Genomic DNA, 23156 nt, shown 5'->3' with positions numbered 1-23156 from the left:
AAATAACAAACTTTTGTTCTCAAACAAAGAGAGAGAGTTTTTATTATTGTGAAATGATCCACTAGCGGGTTGAGTAGGTAAAGCTCTGCTCATCTTAAATAGTCCACGTACAGCAAAAAAAGGTTATTTACAGTGAGTTTTTTTGGCACTCTTGTATAAACTAAGGTTACTTGTAAATGTGTCTTTTCCCTCATGCAGAAGAATACTTTCACCTCATAAGAAAATGTGTTTTGAGTACTCAACTTGGCCCTTGGAGGCTGGTCTGTGATTTCCTTAAAACCGTGGAAGTCGGAAGTGGAGAGGCTGCTATCCGTACCTATCCATCTGAATTCAGATGAAATGGTTACTACACATGGCTCCAAAACAGTCTTTCCATAAAACATCTGGGGGAAGTCTGAGGGAGGCTTGTAGAGGGATACTTAATTTGCAGGCCCCACTGGCCATTTACCCTGAAATGTTAGGGTCCCCTTCTGGTAAATGAGGCGAGTTCTTGGACACTTTTCCTGAGGAGTCTGGAGAGCTCTAGGGATTGGGCAGAAGGGTGCTTTTCACTCTGTGAGCCATGGTTTAATCTAACCCAGGTTAACCTTATGACCCTCAATTGTTTGTGTAAAATGAGGTTGTGATCTTGGTCTTGCCTTAAAGAAGCACTTTTCACATAGAAATTGGCACTAATTGGTCTCTTTGTTGACAGGCTTAGCTGAGAGCCTCCATGATTGAATGGGCAGTGAGAACAGAAAGTAAATTACCCCACCTCAGCTCAGCATATTGGCTGGAGGACACATGAGGCAGTTACTAGTTCTCTTCTCTTTCAGCAGCATCCAACATATGTCAGAAAGCAACTGGGTTGGACCCGGAGGCCCAGAAGGCCTATCATTTGTATATGAGGAATAGTTTTCATAAGTCTGGCCCTGTTTTTAGGGCAGTCTTAACACTGATAGGGCTCTAGACCAAGATTCTGCCAACTTTTTTTAAAAATTGAATTTAGAGAAATAGGAAGAGGAGGGGGCAAAAAGAGAGAGAGAAACATCCATCTGTTGTCCTACTTATTGATGCATTTATTGGGCAATTCTTGTATGTGCTCTGACTGGGTATTGAACCTGCACCCTTGGCATATTGAGTTGAGGCTCTAATCAACTGAGCTATCAAGCCAAGGCCAGATTTTGCTAATTTTTTTTATGCAAAGGGTGAGAGGGGAAATATTTTAGGCTTTGCAAACCAGTAAGTGCTGCAACTATTCAACTCTGCTGAAAAAAAGCAGCTATAGAAAACAATACATGAATGAGTATGCCAGTATTCCAATAAACTTCATACAGTGAAAATTGAATTTCATCTACTTTTCACTGGTCAAGAAATGTTTTTCTTCTTTTGATTTTTTTCAATCATTTAAATATGTAAAGCCCTGGCTGGTGTAGCTCAATGGATTGAGCATGGGCTGCTAACCAAAGGGTTACTGGTTCGATTCCCAGTCACGTGCCTGGGTTGCAGGCCAGGTCCCCAGTAGAGGACACTCAAGAGACAACCACACATTGATGTTTCTCTTCCTCTTTTTTTCTCTCCCTTCCCTTCTCTAAAAGATAAATAAATAAAATCTTTAAAAAAAAAAGTAAGAATCATTCTTAGTTTGCCACACTTAAACAGGCAGTGGGCCAGACTTGCCTGCCTCCTATAGTTTGCCAATTTCTGCTCTAGACCAAGAGCTGGAGATCTCCCTCACTTCCCCTCCTTGCCCAACCACTAACTAGCTGTGGGACCCTGGGCACTTGCTTAACTTCAGTTTAACTCCAGTTTAGGCTTCAGTTTCTTTATCAAGTATGTTTTGATAGAATGGAAGTAATAGGAACAGATGAAACAAAGGGTTTTTTTTAGGTATAATATTAGATTTCTTGATTGTATTATAGGAGCAGAAGTCAATCCAAGCAGTGTTATGTATATGAAATGGAAATTAGTTTACTTAAAGGAAATACATCTTAATATTCTCAGTGTAGATTTTGGCCTAACATGAGGAACAATGTCACAACTCTGATAGCAACCGAAACTGGTAGTTTCCTAACTTTATTTGAAGGCTCGTAACACTTATTTCTGTTTTCCAAAGCTGCTATTTTTCTTCCCTGGGGGCTTTCTTTTTCTTTGTTTATTTGTTTTTGTGGGTGGGGAGAGTATGAGGCCAGAGTTTATTGAATACAGGACATTTTTCTCCTTCAAAGATACTATTTTAAAATATTAATGTTTTTGTGTTTTGGGCAAGTATATTTTATAAGGACTCTGCTACCCAGATGTACCTTATTGTAAGAGGTGATAACTGAGGGTTAGTAATCATTCCTGTTGAAGAGCAGAAAAAAAATTACCAACTTATCTATCACATGCATATATATATATTTTTTAAAAGGTAGAAGTATTTTGTGGGGGAATTGGGAGGAGGAAAGAGGATGAGGGGGCAAAGTGGAAGTATTTTAAGAGTATACTTGGCCCTGGCTGGTGTAGCTCAGTGAATTGAACGCAAGCCTGTGAACCAAAACATCACCAGTTTGATTCCCAGTCAGGGCACATGCCTGGGTTGCAGGCCATATTCCCAGTATGGGTGTGCTAGAGGCAACTACACATTGATGTTTCACTCCCTCTCTTCCTCCCTCCCTTCCCCATCTCTCTAAAATAAATAAATAAAATCTTAAAAAACAAGAGAAAAAAAAAGTCAAAAAATGAGTATATTTGAACTTCTAATTAAGATGGAGGTGTAGGTAGACATGCTTCACCTCCTCATGCCACCACAAAAAGAATTACAACTAAATCTCTAAACAACACCCAGAACTGTCAGAAATCGAACTGTATGGAAGTCCAACAACCAAGGATTTAAAGAAGCCACATTCATCAAGATGGGTAGGAGGGGCAGAAACACAGAGATGGGCAGAGAAGTGGCAGTAGCAGTGGAGTGTGCAGGAGTGGTCCCCCATTCACATGTGGTGGATAAAAATCATGAGAGACACCTTGGGAGCCAGCAATCCCAGCCCCAGGCCAGACCGCAAAGCCCAGGGTTCCAACTCTGGGAAGATAAATCCCCATAAATTCTGGCTGTAAAAAGCAGTGGGGGTTGGCACAGCAGAAGAAACTGCAGGATTTTCAGGAAACTCTACTTAAAGGTCCAACAAACATATGCAAACATACATCTTAAAACATATGCAAACCCACCCACTGTGGGATTCAAACAGCAGGACAACAGCCGGAAAGGCACCAGTCACATAGGAGGAGTGGGTGCAGTGACTGGAAAGGGGGCGAGTGCTGGACAAACCTCCAGAAGCCAGGAAGTAGCACAGTCCCCTCTCCCCCAACACAGAGTCGCAAAGTGGTGAAGCGGGTTGCCCTACGTTCGCAATTACCTAAGGCTCCACCCCACACAATTTACAGGTGCCTTTTTAACAATAGTCCATGCCACTTAGAGAGGTAAAGCACCTCTACCTAATACACAGAAAGGCTGCCAAATTGAGGAGACAAAGAAAGATGGCCTAAATTAAAGAACAGAACAAAACCCCAGAAAAACAACTAAATTAAATGAAGATAGTCAACCTATGAGATGCAGAATTCAATACACTGGTGATCAGGATGCTCAAAGGACACACTGAGTATGGCAACAACATAAAGGAAGAAGTGAAGGTCACACTAAGTGAAATGAAGAAAAATCTACAGGGAACCAACAGTGACGGGAAGGAAACCAGGATTCAAATCAATGATTTGGAACATAAGGAAGAGATAAACATTCAACCAGAACAGAAATAAGAAACAAGAATTCAATAAAACAAGGATAGTATAAGAAGACTGTGGGACATCTCCAAATGTGCCAACATCTGAATCAGAGGGATGTCAGAAGGAGAAGAGGGAGAGCAAGAAATTGAGAACTTATTTGAAAAAATAATGAAAGAAAACTTCCCTAATCTGGCAGAGAAAATAGACATACAAGTCCGGGAAGCACAGAGAGTCTCATACAAGATGGATGCAAGAGGCCTACTCCAAGACACATCATAATTAAAATGGCAAAGGTTAAAGATAAAGACAGAATCATAAAAGCAGCAAGAGAAAAGCAGAGAGTTACCTACAAAGGAGTATCCATAAGATATCAGCTGATTTCTCAAAAGAAACTTTACAAGCAAGAAGGGACTGGGAAGAAGTATTCAAAGTAATAAAAAGCAAGGACATACAACCTAGATTACTCTATCCAGCAAAGCTATCATTTAGAATGGAAGGGCAGATAAAGTGTTTCCCAGATAAGGTCAAGTTAAAGAAGTTCAGCATCGCCAAGCCATTATTATATGAAATGTTAAAGGGGCTTATTTAAGAAAAAGAAGATCAAAACTATGAACACCTGGCTGGTGTGGTTCAGTGGATTGAATGCTGACCTGTGAACTAAAGGGTCACTGGTTCAATTCCCAAACAGGGCACAGGTCTGGGTTGTGGGCCAGGTCCCCAGTAGGGGATGCTTGAAAGGCACCCCTCCCTTCCCCTCTCTTTTTCCCTCCTTTCCCCTCTCTAAAAATAAATAAGTAAAATCTTTTTTAAAAAAGGCAACAAATTTACAACACTCAACAGCTGAATGTAAAACAAATGAACAAACAAAGCAAACACCCAGAACCGCAACAGAATCATAGGTATGGAGATCATTTGGAGGATTATCAGCCAGGATGTGGAAGGGGTAGAATGGGGGAAAAGGTGCAGGACTTAAAGATCATAATCGGTAAGTACAAAATAGACAGGGATATGTTAAGAATAGCATAGGAAATGGAGAAGCCAAAGAACTGATATGTATGACCCATGGACATGAACTAAGTAGGGGCATTGCTGGAGGACATGGGGTACCGATGGGGGACACAGTAGAGGAAAATTTGGGACTATAGTAACAATAATTATACTTTAAAAATAAGAGCATATTATTTCTTCATAAAGAATATTTCATGCATTCCTTTGCTTTTCCTTTTGTTCTTTATATCAAATATCCAGTCAGCATTCAAATTTCTAATAAATTGTTTTAACAGTTGGATTTGTTCAAATTAGGGATCCAAATAAGGTCCCAACATTCTGTTGCATTGGTAACATGCCTCTCAGTAGTCTCCTTTAAGTTTTCTCTCCTCCCCCTGTTTTGATTTTCTTGCCATGAATTTGTGAGAAACTCTGCTGCATTTGAAACCAGTAGCTTGCCTGGCCAGGTGGCTCAGGTGGTAGAGCAGCGTTCGTGCCCAATACACCAAGGTTGTGGGTTCAATCTCAGGTCAGAGCACATACAAGAATCAACCAATGAATGCATAAGTGGGTGAGACAACAGATCGTGTCCTCTCAAAGAATGAAGAAAAACACACTAGCTTGTAAGCTATTTCAGCTGATGAAAATGCTTTCTTTATCTTTGTGTCTTCCTCTTTATTAGCCAAGTGGTACCTGAAGTATAGCATGGCTCAGTAAGTATTTATTATTGTTGTATGATTGTACTTCTAACAGGTTTCATATTTTATTTGTTGTATGCTGAATAAACTCCATCTGTTTAGCACTAAACCAGGGTTGGTTGGTACTAACTTGAAGGGTTAGTGCTCCCCTATCACACTTTCATTCTTTACCATCCTGTTCAGGGAGCCATTTTCTTGCTTTTGAGCAGTGCTCTGTGGGGCATTCTAGAGCATTCATATGGATTAATAAGAAGTGATCCTGGATTCCTGCTGTTAAGAAGCTTCAACAACTGGTAACAGGTAGAGTGTGAGAAGGGGAAAGCAACAGTTTGTTTCCGAGTCCCCGAGAATTTCAGTGTGTGAAGTGAGATAGCTTAGCGCCTTTTCTTCCCTCCCTCCACAAGAAAGCAGAGGAGAGAGAGCCTTGCAGCTAGAATGCAGGGGCCTTCTAGAAACAGAGTTCCTTTGAGATCTGAGCACCTGGAGCTGGGCCAAGTCATTTTTTAAATCTGATTTGCATGTAAATAGTGGGCTAGGAGGCCCAGCTTTACACCCTTGGCTGTAATAAAACTGAAGAGAAGTGGTTTCTCCTTTAAAATCCTGGAACTAGTTTTGGCACCTTGCCTCAGACCTCCATTCTTTATTCTTTTGTGAAGGGGATGGCAGTGGGGGCAGGGGTGGGGACTCTAAGGAAAGAGTTCATCTGATTTTGCATGTTTCAAATAGTAAGAATTTGGCCGAATTGCTCTGGCTCCAGGGCACTTAGTTGCACGCCTTCTTGACAGGCTGGTGCTCCAGCTTTCTTTCCGGAAGTAATTTTTTCCAGCTCTGAGATCTGCCCTCTGACCCTGCATTTAATGGGGAGGTAGAGTGATAGAGTCTCTTCATTTTGGCCAGAAAGCTTACTGGCTTTGATGGTCCCAATGTAGGAGAGCCAACTGCCTTAACTTCTTTTAAACCAAAAGTTATTAGGGCTTTTTAAAATTATTGTTATTATTATACAACCTTTGGAAAATAGAGGAAAACCTCAAGTAAAAATTGCTTGTAATCCCATCATCTAGATATGATTTCTGTTAATATAATGATAATTATTCCAGTTCCCTACTTTCCAAACAAAAATGAGATTATAGAATGTTTGTTTGTTTTTCCTTTTTATCGATTTTATTGGGGTGCCCCTGGTTAACAAAATTATACAGGTTTCAGGTGCACAGTTCCACAGCACATCTGCACCCTATACTATATGTTCACCACCCAAAGTCAAGTCTCCCTCCATCACCACATCTCCTCTCTACGGCCCTCCCTGGCCCCCACCCCCACAACCTATGGGAAGTTTTAAATGGTTTTTAGGTATTAGTTCTTTAATGAAGTGGGGAGGGGCAGAGTGACAAGAGGTTTTTACTGGCTCCTGACAAAGATTCCTCTTGACCGTAGGAACCTTGACCAGGTTCCTGGGAGGCTTTGACCTTGGGCCCTGTGCTCTTCTCTGCCTGCCCAGACAGCCTTAGCAAGAATCCTGCTAAGTCAGTTTAGTGGAAATCCCCCACCCTTGATACCTGACCAGTTCATCCCCCGCTTTAGATGTATAAATCCTTGACCTGCCATTAGCAAGAATTCTGTTAGGTCAGTTTAGGAAGAATGCTCCTACCCTTAAAGTCTTCCATTAGTAATTTTCTATCCACTAACTCCCTCATTCTGCTTATTGGCAAAAATCCCTGGATTCTTTGCTGTCTTTGCTTTATAAGCTGTCTGCTGTCTAGACTTTGCAATAATCTTGAATAAAGTCTTCCTTACCATTTTAACAAATGTCAGAATAATTTTTTCTTTTCTTTTCTTAAAGATTTTATTTATTTCTTTTTGAAAAGAGGGGGAGGGAGAGAGAGAAAAATCGATGTGGGAAAAACATCTATCAGTTACCTCTTGTACTAGCCCCAACTGAGGATTGGCATGTGTGTCCTGACCGGAAATCCAATTGGAAACCTTTCCCTTTGTGGAACGATGCTCAACCAACTGAGCCACATCAGTCAGGGAAGAACAATTTTTTTCTTTAACACTTTCATATCAGAACCATGGGATTCCTAGTATTCTTAGTCTTTTCATGCTCCAAGCTAAGAACCTTTTTTTCTCTAATACTATTTTCTTTGTTGGCCTCTTGCCACTGGAAAGATAAAGAAGTGAATTGTTTAAAGGCAAATAAGAATCAGCTCTGGGGATAGCTAGCTCTCAGACTCTGGTTTTGCTTCTCTTAGTACCTCATTGGACTCAGTGACTATTTCAAATGCGTTAGGTTTTTATCTTTGGGTGTGTAAGTGGAACTGTAGAATCCGGAACCTGGAAGGGACCCTGAGAAATCCTTCAGGTTGGCCAAGTATTTTTACTGCCATTTAACAGATGAAGCTAGCATGGTCTAAAGTCTTACCCAAGAATAAAGAAAGTGATAAAAAAAAAAGAAATGTCATTAAATGCCCTTCACCTGCCCCCACCTCCTTTTCTCTGCCCTTTAAGTCAATGCAGTTGCTTAGCAAAACCTCACATTTTCATTTGAGAAATAGAAACAAAAGTGTTCAGGGCTTTTTTTTTTTTCCCTAGGAAAGGAAAGAAAGGTGCTGTAGAAGTAGAAATGATCATAATAAAGAGAATCTAAATAGGAAATGCTTTCTAAATCAGCCTTAAGTGTCAAAGCTTGATTTTTTTTTTTCTGAATTAAGGTGTAGGAACTTTAGCCTGATGAATTTGTTGTGGAAAGAATTTTAAGGTGATTAATCCAAACATCATCCTCAGTATAACGTGTGTGTTGTAAACAGACTCCAAACAAGTCACTGAAGTCCAGGTGCCCTGGTGTGAGTCCTGGGTGTGCCTGTCCTCGAGGCTTTGTCCTGGGCACTGACTGTTGGACAATCAGATCTTCCTGTGATTTACCCTGGAACCAGAAATGTGTTTGTGTTTGTGTATGGTGACACCAGACTAGGGAGAAAGCAGTAAGAGCACGGTTATCCTGAAAAACAACAACAACAACAAACAAACAAAAAAACGCAGTACTTAAATTAGATTTGATTTAGGTGGAATGAATCTATAAGCCCACACACTGGCCTATGTGTTGGGTCACAGAGATGAATCAGGCAAGGGCCTGGCCCTCAAGGACTCTCAGGTTGCCTGAAGGGACAGGTAACTAAATATTATAGCCCTTAACATATGTGTTAACAATGTGCTCCAAGAGCAGAAGAAATCTTCCTGGATGCGTCACAGGCTTTATAAGCTGGGTTTTGTAGGATACCACCTGGTAGAAAGAGAAAAGGCCTTATATAGGCAGATAGAATAGTGTGAGCAAAGATGTGGGAGCATCTGCTTGGGAAGGTGTGTAATTTTGGGTTGCTGGATCACAAGATTCTTGGTGTGGATTAAAGAAAGAGGGTAGGCCTGGCTGGTGTGGCTCAGTGGATTGAGTGCCAGCCTGCAAACCAAAGGTCGCCAGTTTGATCCCCAGTCAGGGCACATGCCTGAGTTGTGGGTCAGGTCCCCGATTGGGGCAAGAGAGAGGCAACCAAGTGATGAGAGAAGAGAAGGGGAGGAGAGGGGAGGGGAGAGAGCAGGAGTGAAAATGGAGATGAACCTAGAAAGACAAGCTGGAGTCAGGGTGTGAAGAGCATTGAACGCTCTGCTTAGGACAAACACCAGGCATCAAATGATCCAGTTTACCTTCTATAGCAATTATAATGTAGCAAGTGTGAATTTCTTCTTTTTCAAGCCCAGTTTTCTAAGCCAAATAAAAGCAAACTCCAAGTTTCATTTGCCTGAGTTGCCTGAATCTTAGCTATGTTTTGGGGATTCTACTCCTTGGAGTTGTCAAATAACAAAAAAACAAAACCAAAAAACTATGCTGGGACTTACACGTATGCAGAAAATGAGGAAGGGGGCCTTGTCTTTTCCAAAGATGCTCATTACAGCCACCTTGGTACATACTGCCACACTGTACTGACGTTAAGGGCTGCTCCTTCTCCTCCACTGACCACCAAGCTCTGAAGCTCTATGTTGGCTCAAAACACCCCTACGATGGTCTTTATGATATTGCCTCAGAGACCCTTTCACTGTTTCGATCCCTTGGTCCATTTTTAAAAGTATCAGCTAGTATTCCTCCAAATGGGCTACTCTTGGGAAAGGTACTTCCCAGTGGTGTTGCTCCTTCAGTTCAATAAAATGCACCAGCTTCCCATTCCCTCCTCTAGGACAGCTGTGTTAATCTTCCTCAGTGGTGTTGATGCCCAAAAGCTCTTTCTTTGCAGATCCTGTATCCTGTCCCGTGAAAGGCCACTGTACTTTTGAAATAATAGCAAATTGGATGAACTAAAAGAATCTTCACAAAAATGTGATGATGTGTTATGTGCCCTAACAGTGACTTTGGAGACACTGTCTTCCTAAGGTGGAATTATCTGGGCAGGAATTTCAGGCAGAATAAGGGGGATAAAAGAAGGGTCATCTGGAAATAGGAGTGAAGTGAATTGTTAGCAATTATTTACTCCTGAGGGAATAAAGTTGACAGTTGTTAAAATTCCTATTTGTCAAAATGACCAGAGATAATCTCTTAATGTCCCGACATTTCTGGAAGTATTTCTGGAAGTGTATTTCTGGAAGTATTTGTTGAACAAGTGTTTACACATGGTAATTAATGCACAGTGAATAAAAGCTTCCTTTCATCCTGTTCCCTGTTCCTTTCTCTAGTGGTAACCATTGTTATCATCAGCTTCTAATGTATCCTTACCCTTCTATAGATTTTCCAGCTACAGTACATGAATATATGTGCCCATTTTTTCTTTAAAAAATGCCCTGAAGACTTCTTTTTTTATTCTTTTTATTTATTGATTTGCTCATGATTAGAGAGAGAAGGGAACAGAGGGTGGGGTGGGGAGGAGAGAGAAACATTGATTTGTTATTTCACTTATTTATGCATTCATTGGTTGATTCTTTTATGTGCCCTAAGGATCAAACCCACAACCTTGGTGTATTAGGATGATGCTCTAACCAACTGAGCTACCTGGCCAGGTAACCTATTTTTATTTATTTTTTTTAACACAGTAGTTGGTCTAGCATACTAGACCTAGTATTCTATTTGCTTTTTTTTTTTTTTGCTAAAAATATATTTGAGATATTGTTTTGTATAAGTATATAAAGTTCTGTTAGTTTTCTAAATGACTGCCTAACATAGTTTGGATTTGTATGTAGTGTTAAAATTACTTTGTCCTTTCTCAAGCATAGAATCCACTGAAAATGTCAAAAATTAAAAATCCCTGTATCCTGAGAATTTTTAGTTTAGTTGACTAGTCGGTGCCCCTTAAAGTGGAGAATGAGTGTTTTTGTGTCTGGTCTACAAGGACCACAAAGATGGAAGGCCCTTGAGAAGTTCCATTTCTCTGCTTCCGCCATGTAGTACAGGCCATTCAGGATGGACGCCTATAGTTTTCCTTTTAACCTTTAAGACTCGTTCCATTTTGTGGGAGTTTGAGAATTTGGGGGTGTATGGGTAGCTGATCCTTGGGGAAAATGAGTGGATACATACTTGGCTGTACAGTTTAAATTTTTTCTCCTTACTCCCCACCCCTTCTTTGCTAATTGGACTAGCTTAAATAAAACAAGAGAAATTTCGCAAAGCTAAACAAAAGTTTCCACAGTTTAAGACAGTTCTATCTCATAATATCAGGCCATGAACCTTCATAGCTGGGTCTACCTTGGGGCATCCCTGCAGCATTGGGCTCTGCTAACAAGGGCCTGATTGTCTCTGTGTATTTCCAATGAAAATTCTTGGGCAACAGAATCAAGTTCAGGACAATTTCCACACCAGGCGGGTCCCATGAGCCATGATGATGGTCTTCTGGCCTCCGCCTCTAGCCAGGTGAGTGGGCAAGGAGATACCGGGACGTGTACCTTAACTTTCTAAACTTTTGTTTTTCTTGTGAAAGATGGGGCTTAACAATATTACCCCTTTCAGATGGTTAATTTTGAGAATAACGTTAGATCACACATATAAAATCCTAGGCAGAGCGTAAGTTGAGAGTAAATGGGAATCATCATTGCCATAATTATTATGGAAAAGACACTGTACTAGATGCTACTCTATGGAGTTCAAAGTCATAGTTATTCATGATGAGACAGAATTCTGAGGAGGAGCTTTTTGTTCTCCCTGTGGATTTTACAGACACAGGAGTCTAGTTCATGTGGGCTCCGTGCTGTATTTACCCATCCATCTGTCTTAGAGACAGGTTCAGATGTGCATTCTTTCAGGCTTGCACACTTCTTTGCACTGAGAACTTTGTCATATTTATTTGTCAGAGGGAACCTTGACTTGGCAGTTGTCTGACTCCATTTCTTACTATCTCCATCACTGGGAAATGCATCTTAATCTAACCTAGCTGCAGTTTTTTATCTGTAAATCATAGACGCTAATAGAAGTTCATACAGAGTTATGACATTTATGCCCCTATATACAGTGTTCAATAAATGTTAGTGATTGTTATTTAACAACATCATCTATCATTTATTGTGATCATGACTTGCTAGGGACCAGGTACAGTTATCTCAGATTACTACAGTTGTTACTGATGATAGGGAGCGGGCAGTGCATCTGGAATGAGGCCTGGGTCTTGCAGAGCACCTGTTCCCTCTTAGGCGGCCTGTTTCTGCATTAGTAATGCCCTTCCTCACCTTTTCCTACTCCTCCTGCAGGAGCCCTCACTCAGTTCATCTCAATCATCCCTCACTGCTCCCAGGCACTGGCTACAGTGCTCTGGCAGATTGCGAGTATCCGCAGATCCAACCCAGGGCGCCTCTGGAACACTTCACTTCCCTTATCACAAATGTCCCAGGGACGGGATCAGATCCTAGAATCTTGGAAAGTTGGATGAAAGGTCGTTAGGCTAGAGTCCCAACTCCAGGTTTCTTTTTAAAAAAATTTAAGAGATTTTATTTAGAGAGAGGGGAAGGGAGGGAGATGGGGGGCAGGAGAAACATCAATCGATTGGTTGCTTCTCACATGCCCCCAACTGGGGACCTGGCTCTGCAACCCAGGCATGTGTCCTTGAGAATTGAACCGGTGACCTTTCCATTCGCAGGACGGCCCTCAATCCACTGAGCCAACCAGGGTCCAACTCCAGATTTTACAGGACAGTAACTGAAGCTCAGAGAGAGCGGAAGTAAAATGCCTAAACAGGTTAGGAGCCGAGGGAGACTCAAACCTGGATTTCTGACTCCCGGCCTGAGCTCCCATGGCATCTCTAGGCTGTCTGTCCTTCGAGACCTCTCCCACTGGGAGCGACTACAAAGCTAGGGAGAGAGAGGCCACCACGATCCTCGCACCTTTGAGGACCCCTGGCCGTGCAGCTAGCGCCGCTGTCGGAGGCAGCTCTGCTGTCTAGGGGCTGGGGGGCTCCCCCAGGACTTGAAACAGCCCCCAATGTGGGCCATGGGAGCAAGGGGAGCTCTGGGCTGCCGGGGAGCTGGGAAGTAAAGGGAGTCGCCCGGGATGGGGCGGGCACAGCCGTGGCTGGGGTGTGGAGAGTGACTGGGCACTTGGAAACTCTCATTGGGCGCCTCGAGGGTGTGAGAGGCGGCCAGCCCCGGGGCCGCGCGTCCCGCCCCACCTCCGGCCCGCGGAGTACAGCTGACCCCGCCCCCTCGAGTCCGGTTTCTGGACCGCTGGCGCCGCGCTCAGTAAGCCGATCCCTCCAGCCAGGCGTGCGAGGCCTCAGCCACTAGTGTTGCGTGCCCGTCGCGCCCGTCCGTCGATGCGCTAGGCTGCAGGCTGCGACCGCCGCACAGTATGGCCCGGCCCGTGCAGCTGGCGCCGGGCTCGCTGGCGCTGGTGCTGTGCCGGTTGGAGGCGCCGAAGGCGGCGGGGGTCGCAGAGGACCCCAGCGGGCGCGCGGTGTTCTGTGCCTTTCGCCGCGCCAACGCGCGCTGCTTCTGGAACTCGCGGCTGGCGCGCGCCGCCTCGCGGCTGACCTTCCAGGGCTGGCTGCGCCCGGGGGTGCTGCTGGTGCACGCGCCGCCCGCCAGCCTGCAGGTGCTGCGCGACGCCTGGTGCCGCCGCGCGCTGCGCCCGCCCCGAGGCTTCCGCATCAGGGCGGTGGGTAAGTGCGGGGCGAGGCCGCGGGGGGAGGGGGGTCGCCCCGCGCGTGGTGCGGAGACCGAGCCCTGGGTACCGGGGCGGGTGTACCTCCCGGTTTCATTCTGGGGTGAGAGGATGAAAAAACAGGCTGGTGGCTGGAGGAGGGCTGGTCTCCCAGCTTCAGCTAGGACTCTGATGCTCTCGCCGTGGCCCTGGGCCAACTCCAGGAGACCTCCATTCCCTAAATCTTTCAGCTAGTGGAGCTCACAGGTTCCCGGACGAAGGAACTTCTACTTAGGAAAGTGAGGCTTTGGGGAGAAAGACTGTGCTCGTGGAGCCAGAGGTTTCGTCAGGAGATAGGGACCTCTGCCGTTGCATTAGGACTTGACCAGAATCTACGGGGTTTGAACTGGTTGTTGCGTGTTTGTTATTGATTTGTTTGCTTTCTTATTTATTTATTTTTATTACAGACTTGGAGCAAAGTCTTTGGTTTTCATATACTGCCGTATTGGGTGGTGTGCTGGTCCTGGACCAGGGCCTAGCAGAAGTTTTGGGGTCGTTAACTGCTTAGGTAAAAGAAATGACAAATGGCTCTCTGGACACATCCCGTCGACTAAATAGAATGCCTCCTTTCCAGTCTTTTCGGAGAGCCCATTTGTTCGAAGACAGACAGCAAGGAGCTTTTTACTTGTGTAAAATAGCTTCTCCTTTGAGAAACTGAACCGCGGCCACTCTGAATAAGTGTTCTCTGGCACCGGCCACTGGACTCGGGCAGGCTGGCGGCTCCCTGTAACAGCCCGGTTCTGTCTGTTTGCGTTTCTGCGGGCTTGTGACAACGATTTGATGGTGTGCTGTTGACAAGTCACCAGTTGTTCCAGCCCTGAATTTTGACTCCTACCAAGGGATCCTGCTCTCAGTCCATAAATCCTCCTCCTCAGAGGAGCAGCAGCAAATAAAAAACATTTGTTTTAGCCCCCGGGGTCAGAGGCACTTGATGTTGTGTCTCATCTGCTCACAGATGATGTCTCTACATCCCAGGCCAGTGAGGTTAAACGTTGGCTGGTCTCCTCCTCCTTGCGTTACCATTCTGTCTGGCATCTCCTTCCCACCCCACCCATCACACACCCTTTTCCTTTCCTTAAGAGCAAAAAAGAGCTCATTTCCAAAGCCACATAACATTTCATCTCCTTTTACTTGCAGGAGTGAGTGAAGAAAATAGGTTTTTGGCTCTGAAAGCCAACATTCTCACAGGGAAAGGGGTCTTTCAGACAGGCTGGATGAAAAACTCTTTTCAGTTCTGTGTCCTCGGTTTTTCTGGTTTGAATTAGCAGTTGCATTCTCTGGTTCCCCTACCCCCTTTCAAAGGATAAGCATAGAGTGTATTGCAGAAAGCGGGTAGGTGGAGTTGGGGTCTAGACCTGAGGGTGAAATATAGAGGGCTTGTGCTAAGCCAGAGTCAGCTGTGATGCCACTACCTGGAGTCCAGTGAGCAGTGGTGAATGCTGGTTTCTGGGTTGGCCCCATTTGCTGCCATCTGAAAGATGTAGTGGACAAAGTGAACATACCACCAGATGCTTGCATCCTCCACCCGCTACGAAACGCTACCTCATTGCATAACTAGAGATGCAGCAGACACTGTATTCTGTGGAGTGTGCAATACGGTGGTCTTTATTCTGGGTCATCATCCCTGACTTGGGTGTCTTGGCAGAAATGATTTTGAGAATTTTAACAGAGTCCTGATAAGAATTAAAACATGTAGCTGGAATTGTCCAAAACCACCTGTTGGGACATTTTGAGGAGCAAAATGGGGAAAGAGCTTATTTGATGCAGGTCAGTGAATTCCCATGGGGGGGAGTTCTTTTGAATAGAATGGCTAATTACTAATCTAACTTGGGGTTCTTGGGTCAGGGCAGTGGAGAGAAGGCATCAAGGTGGTCTCTTGGGCCATCTCAGAGCCCCAGAAGGTGGAGAAGGCAGGAAGAGATGCCTTGCCTGGAAGAACTTGGGAGATTCAGCCTGCTTGCTTTCCTCAATCTGGCAGCATTGGCTTCCAGAAGCTAAAATGGGCTTCCAGGGAGGCAATGGAAGGGCAGCTGTGCACTATTGCAGGTTTTGCACCATTCTTGTCATTTTGTGGGAACTGGAGAATCCTAGAAAAAGAAACAAAAGATCAGTTTGGTTAGATCAATTTGGTTTCTTTGCTATATTTTTTTAAAGGCTTACTTACTCCTACATAAAAGGATTTGGGCATAGGGAATATTGCCGGTCAGTTGAGACAAAATGCTGGCAGGGAAAGAGGTATGGCCATGAGCTTTATAAACCCTCTGTGCTCCCATGGGTCCATCTTGACCTGAGGCTCATGGAACCTCATAAGATATGATGATAGAGTGCCTTGGCCAAACACACAGAAGTGACCCCAGCTCCCGATGCAGCAGACCTGATTCTGAGGTCTGTAGGAGTTTGGTTTCCTCCACATTTTGCGCCTTTTCTTTCCCTCTTCACTTTTTCTACTTCGTCTTCCCTCTGGTGAGACAGTATTTCTCAGGCTGAGAGCATTTCCTGAAACCAAAGGACGTAGGATTTTTTAAAAATTATTATTTTATTTTTCAATTACAGTTGACGTTCAGTATTACTTTATATTAGTTTAATGTGTACAACATAGAATTTTTAGCATGATAACCTGGAGCTAACTGTTCTTTTGTGCTCTAGTCAAATGTTTTCTTTTTTATTCCTTTCCTCTTTCTTTCTTTTAAATTAGCAAATGACATTAGCAGATGAAAGGGGTAAGCTCTGGAGGCTGGAGGGAGACACACCTGTTCACCTAGCTGAGCCACTGCAGGTGGTAGGGGTGGAGGACACCTGTATTTGTTTGGGTGAATCAGTTGTTACTCTGGGTACAAACCTACTAGGTAAGTGAAAGATTGATGATGGCTTCCTGGGGTAAGGGAGGGGCGGCCACTTGGCAAAACAAGTTTGTTCCCTTCTCCTGAAATTTATAGCCGAGGTGGCTACCCTTTCATCCCCATTGGGGCCTTCCATCTTTTCTCATTGAATAAGAATGCCTATGGCTCTTTTAACATATTTGCTTTCTTGGTTCTGTTCCTGTGTTTCATTAATTCATTGTTTCTGTGTTTTTACATCTTTCATTCAGAGTTGCATGTTCTCAAAGAGAAAATGGAGTCAGTTTGTTTCTTTCACATTCATTTGAAGAGGGGATAGCTGGCCCTGGCCTGTGTGACTCGGTTTGATTCCCAGTCAGGGCACATACCTGGTTTGTTGGTCTGGTCCCTGGTTGGGGAGCATGCAAGGGGCAGCCAATTGATATTTCTCTCTCACATTGATGTTTTTTCTCTCTCTCTCCCCACCCCCACCCCCGCACCTCTCCCTCCCTCCCTCCTTCCCTTTCCCCCTCTCTTCCTCTCTCTAAAAGCAATGAAAAAAGTGTCCTTGGGTAAGGATCAAAAAAGAAAAAAATAGAGGGGATGGCTGAATAGGAAGCTATGTTCTGGAAGCTGGCTGGTTCACAGTCCTCTCCACCCCACCGTGACCTGTGTGGGTACTGCAGGCTCTGCCTCGGATTGAGTTAGGCCAGAGTTCCTTGGTGTGTGCCTCTGGGGAGGAGGGGTGGAGTCTACAGATCAGGCAGGTCAAGCTGGGGAAGGAGAACTAGTGTGAGAACCTTCCCACCTCTCCTCATGACCCTCCTACCTGCTTCCTGAGACATCTGTCAGCACAGAGAGATTTACCAAGGCAAAATTGCAAGTGCCCTCAAAGAATAGAGACCAGCCACTAATTTATGCTACTTATAAATGACTGATTTCAGAATCTATTCTGGGATCTGGTGTGGGAGAGGATCAGCTCAAGGGTATGGGTGCCTTATGGTACCAGACATCTGAATGTTGTCTGACTTGTTCTGTGATTTAGGGAATGGCATAGGGGAGTATGTAGAGATGGTGAGGAGAGGGAGTGGCCCAGCTCCTATTCTGTTTTGTTTCTGAGGTGCTGCCTTGAAGGGCATCTTGTAGGTTTTAGTAGCCAATGGAATTTTTTTTGAAAGATTTTATTTGTTTATTTTAGACAGAGGGGAAGGGCAGGAGAAAGAGAGGGAGAGAAACATCAATGAGTGGTTGCTTCTCCTGTACCCTCTACTGGGGGCCTGACCTGGCTTGCAACCCAGGCATATGCCCTGACTGGGAATCGAACCTTCCACCCTTCGGTTCACAGGCCAGCACTCAATCCACTGAGCCACACCAGCCAGGGTACCGATGGAATTTTTAAGGTGAAATTTACAATGAGTGAAATGCACAAATCTTAGGTGGAGCATTTGATGCATTTTTCAAATATATAAGTAAATGAGTGTAACCCAAACTTCTAAGAGGATTTAGAACACCATCATTACCCCAGAAAGTTCCCTTTCACCGCTTCCCAATCACCTCTGCTCCCACTCTCATAAGTAACCACTCTTCTGATTTTCTTTTAACCATAAATTTTGCCTATTCAATAACTTCGTGTAAATGAAATCATTAGTATGTACTCTTTTGTGTGAGGGTTCTTTTACTCAGCTTCATGTTCCTGAGAGTCATCTTTCTTTTATTACTAGTTTGTTCCTTTTATTGATGAGTAGAATTCCATTTATGAATATACCACAGTTTATTCATTTTTTCCTGGATGGGACACCTGAGGTATTTTCCAGTTATGACTATTATGAATAAAACTTCTGTGAATATTAATGTACAAGTTTTTTATGCTTCTACTTTTCTTTTTTTAAGTTTATTTAATTTTTTAAAGATTTTATGTATTTATTTTTAGAGAGGGAAATGGAGGGAGAGAAACAGCAATGTGTGGTTGCCTCCCTCGAACTCCCCACTGGGGATCCAGCCTGCAACCCAGGCATGTGCCCTAGACTAGCAATTCAACCTGCGACCCTTTGGTTCACAGGCCGGCACTCAATCCACTGAGCCAACCAGCCAGGGCAATATGCTTCTATTTTTCTTGGGTTCTTACCGAGCAGAACTCACTGAGTAGGTTATGTTTAATTTTTTAAAATTGATTTTGGGGGGTGGAGAGAGAGAGAGAGTGAGAGAGACAGACAGATAGACAGAAACAGAGAAACGTTAATTTGTTGTTCCATTTATTTATGCATTCATTGGTTGGTTCTTGTATGTGCCCTGAACCTACGATCTTGGCATATCAGGATGACACTCTAACCAACTGAGCTACCTGGCTAGGCCTGAACACTTTTTTTTTTTAAAGATATTATTTGTTTATTTTTAGAGAGGGAAGGGAGGGAGGGGGAGAGAGAGAGAGAGAGAGAGAGAGAAAGAGAGAGAGAGACATCAATGTGCAGTTGCTGGGGGACATGGCCTGCAGTCCAGGCATGTACCCTGACTGGGAATCGAACCTGCGACACTTTGGTTCACAGCCCGCGCTCAATCCACTGAGCTATGCCAGCCAGGGCGGCCTGAACACTTTTTCATGTGCTTATCAATTTCCATTGTGAAATGTCTGTCCAAATCTTTTGCTTTTTCATTGTATTGTCTTTTTACTAATATTATTATTATTTGTTATTTTATTATTATCAAATTGTAGGAGTTCTTTATATGTCCTAAATACCAGTCATTTGTTAGAGATATGCTTTGTGACTACATTCTAGCCTGTGGCTTGTTTATTTATTTAGTTTTGCAAGGTCTCTTTTGGAGACAAGTTCTAAATATTGATTGTCTACTTTATCTGTTTTCTCCTTTATGGATTGTACTTTTTGCTTCCTCTGTAAAGAAATTTTGCCTAACCCAATAATTTTCTTCTGTGTTTTCTTCTAGAAGTTTTATGGTTTTACGTTTGGGTCTATGATCCATTTTGTGGTAATGTTTGTGAAGGATATGTGGTATAGGTTGAGTTTTGTTTGTTTTCTTTTGTGTGTGCGTGTCTAATTTTTCAAGGACAATTGGTTGAAAAGACTAGCCTTTCTTACTAACTTGCCTTTGCAACTCTGTGGAAAATCAGTTGGCTACGTCAGGGTCTGTCTCCATTGATCCTGAATCTGTCCTTTCACCAGTACCTTACTGCCTTGTTATACTCTATAGTAAGACTTGAAATCAGATATTGCAAGGTTCCTACCTTTGTTCTTCCTAAAAATTGTTTTGGTTACTCTAGCTTCTTTGTTTTTCCATATATATTTTTGAATCATCTTGTCAGTTTCTTTAAAAAAATCTTGCTGGGATTTTGATTGGGATTGTATTGAATAATTAGATGAGAAACTCATCCTGGTTTGCCTGAGACTACCCTGGTTTTAGAAATGATGGCCTTGCCATCTTGGGACACCCTTAGTCTCAGGCAAACTGGGAAAATTGGTCACCCTAATTTGGGGAGAATTGACATCTTAACATTCCATGAACATATCCCTGTGTTTGAGTGTCCTTACTGTACTTTTGGTGTACAGGTCTTGAATATCTCTTGTCATGTTTATATTCCTAAGAACTTTATGTTTTAGATGCTATTATAAATAGTATTATTTTATTTTTTAAATATTTTATTTATTTATTTTTTAGACGGAGGGGAAGGGAGGAAGAAAGAGAGGGAGAGAAACATCAGTGTGTGGTTGTCTCTCATGTGGCCCCTACTAGGGACCTGGCCCACAACACAGGCATGTACCCTGACTAGGAATTGAACCAGCGGCCCTTTGGTTTGGACGGAGGCTGGTACTCAGTCCACTGAGCCACACCAGCCAGATTGTAAATAGTATTATTTTTAAATAAACTGCATTTTGGAATAATTTTAGATTTATAGAAAAATTGCAGAGATATTACAGAATTCTATATTCATCACCCAGTTTTCCATAATTTTTGTACCTTACCTTTAAAAAATTAAAATATTATTTACATAGCATAACAGTTACCATTTTAAAATGCATAATTCAGTGGGTTTTAGGATGTTCACAGTGTTGTGCAACCATCACCATTATCTTATTCCAGAACTAGCAGTCCTTCTATCCCCTCCACAGCTGTTGTCCACCACTAATCTACCTTCTGTCTGTCTCTGCCGCACATTGAATTTGTCTGTCCTAGATATTTCATTTACACAGAATCACAATGTGTGGGTTTTTGTGCTTGGTTTCTTTCACGTAGCATAATGTTTTCAAGGTTTATCTGTGTCGTATCATGTATTAGAACTTCATTCATTTTTATGGCTGAATAATAATCCATTGTGTGGATTACTTTTGCTTATTCATTTATCAATACTTGCTTATGTGGGTTGTTTCCACTTTTTGGCCACTGTGAATAATGCTGCTGTGAGCATCTTTGTGTCAGTCTTTGTATGGGTCTATATTTTTATTTTTGGGTAGATCCCCTTTGGTTATCTTAAAATAAATATCTTAAAGTCTCTGATGATAGTTCCAATTTGTTCATTACCAGCATATATTTTATTTTATCTTTCAGCATAGTTATATCAGTTTCTTTAAACTGCTTAAATTCTAGCCCTGGCTGGTGTGGCTCAGTGAATTGAGCACCAGCCTGTGGATTGAGTGCTGGCCTGCAAACTGAAAGGTCGCTGGTTTGATTCCCAGTCAGGGCTCATGCCTGGGTTGCAGGCCAGGTCTCCACTAGGGGGCATGTGAAAGGCAACCACACATTGATGCCTCTCTCCCTATCTTTCTCCCTCCCCTCCCTTTTCTAAAAAAATAAAAATAAAAATAAAAATAAAATCTTTAAAATACTTATAATTCTAACATCTCATTCATCTTAGGGTTAATCAGTTAGTCTCATTGGTTGCCTTTTCTTGGAAGAGGTCACATTTTCCTGTTTCTATATTGTCTGGTACTGTGGATTGTATCTCTACCATTACAAGTGATAAGTTGTAGAGACTCTGGGTTGTATGTTCCTCTGTACAATGTTGATTTTTTTATTGTTTATTTTACCAGGTACTTCATGTGGCTGGACTCCAAATGTGTGTACTATCTCTCCTGCAGTAAATGACAGCTAAAATCTCTTATGGTAGGCTGTTTGTGCCCTTTGCATGTGGAGTTCATATTTCAGTCATAAAGTCAGGCTGAGTTTTTATGCAAAATTTGGGGTTTCATGTCTATGACTCTGTCTTTTCCAATATCACTTTCCTGCTGTTGTAGCCACCCCAAACTGTGTCCTTAGATTCTTTGAGTTAGTAAGACTGTGAGTTTCTACCAAAGTTTTAGCCTCCTGGCCTGGCTCCTAATGGAGCCTACCTTTAGGTGAAGAACTGTAAAAAATGGAAACTTACCCAGTGCCATATCTTTCCAGAAGGACCAACCCCCTAGTTTCTACCTGGTTTTGGTTGCTTTTTAGTACCTTCAGGGAAAGGTTTTTATATTTTGTCTAGAGCTATAGTTGTTATTGGCAAAAGGGTTGGTCTAATAGGACCTCATTCATCACTACTGGGAGCAAAACTCCAGTAATGAATGTTTTTAATTTCTGTCTTTTCTTCTAAAATGTCATTCTGTTGATGAGCAATATCTAGGTCATAGAGAAACTCCTGGTCATGACAGGGTCATTTAAACAGTCATCAAGAACAAATGCCTATGTTCCATCTCTTCCTTTTCCCAGACAGATCTTGGTTTCTCCCCCATCTTGTCTAGTTTGATTATCCCTTTTCCTCTGTTAGGTGGTAAGATGCAAAAATTCTCCCCATTTTGCAGACAGGGAATAGAATGAAGGCTGTTATGTGACTGGTGGTGCTTGGGTTTCTTGCCTTCCCCTCTATTCGCCACCAGTCCTCCCTGGGTTCCTGCAAAGGCCCTGGTATTTTTCACCGGAAAGCACACTCCCCAAGGGCGTATCAGATTCCCAGCAGGCCTTTAGTCTACTCCAAGGCCCAGAAAATGGCAGAAACAGCTGCTCTGACCATGCCCCTGCTCTCACCTCCCTCCTTCCCACCCACGATCTTTCCAGCCATATTTTTCTGGCTTTGTTCTGCCAGATGTTGCCTTTTACCTTATTCTGTGCAGGGGCAGTTGAAGGGTTCGGTTTTAAAGAGCCAAAGGGCTCACAACAGGGTGTCTGGTAGGCATATTGTTGTTATCAAGCTGGATGATCCGTATGCAGCATCTGGGTAGTTAATGAGAATCTCTAGCTCCATGTTTTGATTAAGCAACCAGTGGGTGAGAAAAGACACCTTTAGTTGCTGCGACATAGCACTTAGGTCCAGTGGGATGAAAAGATCCATTAACCAGAAAATCAGCTTGGATTACTCCACCCGGTTTCTCCTGCCCCAGGCCAGTAGGTCACCAAGTTCCACGAGGCTCAATCCTCAGTGTCTCTCAGATCCATCCCTTTTCTCCACTGCTACCGCTGAGCTTTTGTCCACCCAAGATCTCACCATTTCCTTTGTGAATCGTGGCTCCAGCTTCTTCCCTTTTTGTGGTGCCATCTCCTGTGTGACACTGTACACTCTGGTTTACTCTCCATCCCACAGGTAGACAGACTCATGACACTGTAAAAGAAAGCTCTAATTCTGCTTTTTATTTGCTCAGATGCCATCTGCTGCTCCCCTTAGTCTTTCAGTAAAAGTCCCGTCTTTAACATGCACTGCAAGGCTCTCTAATCCATTTCCATGCTAAGCCTCCTCTCTCTCTACACCTTCTAAAAGGTGCCAGCCTTCGTATGTCAGAC

At 43.2% G+C, this 23156-nt stretch overlaps 1 protein-coding gene across 2 annotated transcripts in view; it reads left to right on the top strand.

Annotated features, from left to right (window-relative positions):
* Window positions 1-13151: 13151 nt before the first annotated feature.
* Window positions 13152-23156, top strand: part of STOX1 (storkhead box 1) — a 63720-nt gene continuing 53715 nt past the window's right edge. For both annotated transcript variants that reach the window (XM_028512393.2, XM_036026870.1), the window contains exon 1: window positions 13152-13537. In XM_028512393.2, the coding sequence (XP_028368194.1) occupies window positions 13228-13537 (310 nt within the window). In that variant the 5' untranslated portion in view covers window positions 13152-13227. The remainder of the gene's footprint in view (window positions 13538-23156) is intronic.

Source organism: Phyllostomus discolor, chromosome 5 (assembly GCF_004126475.2).
Source record: "Phyllostomus discolor isolate MPI-MPIP mPhyDis1 chromosome 5, mPhyDis1.pri.v3, whole genome shotgun sequence".
Classification (NCBI taxonomy): domain Eukaryota; kingdom Metazoa; phylum Chordata; class Mammalia; order Chiroptera; family Phyllostomidae; genus Phyllostomus; species Phyllostomus discolor.
This window is presented reverse-complemented; position numbering and strand designations above follow the sequence as displayed.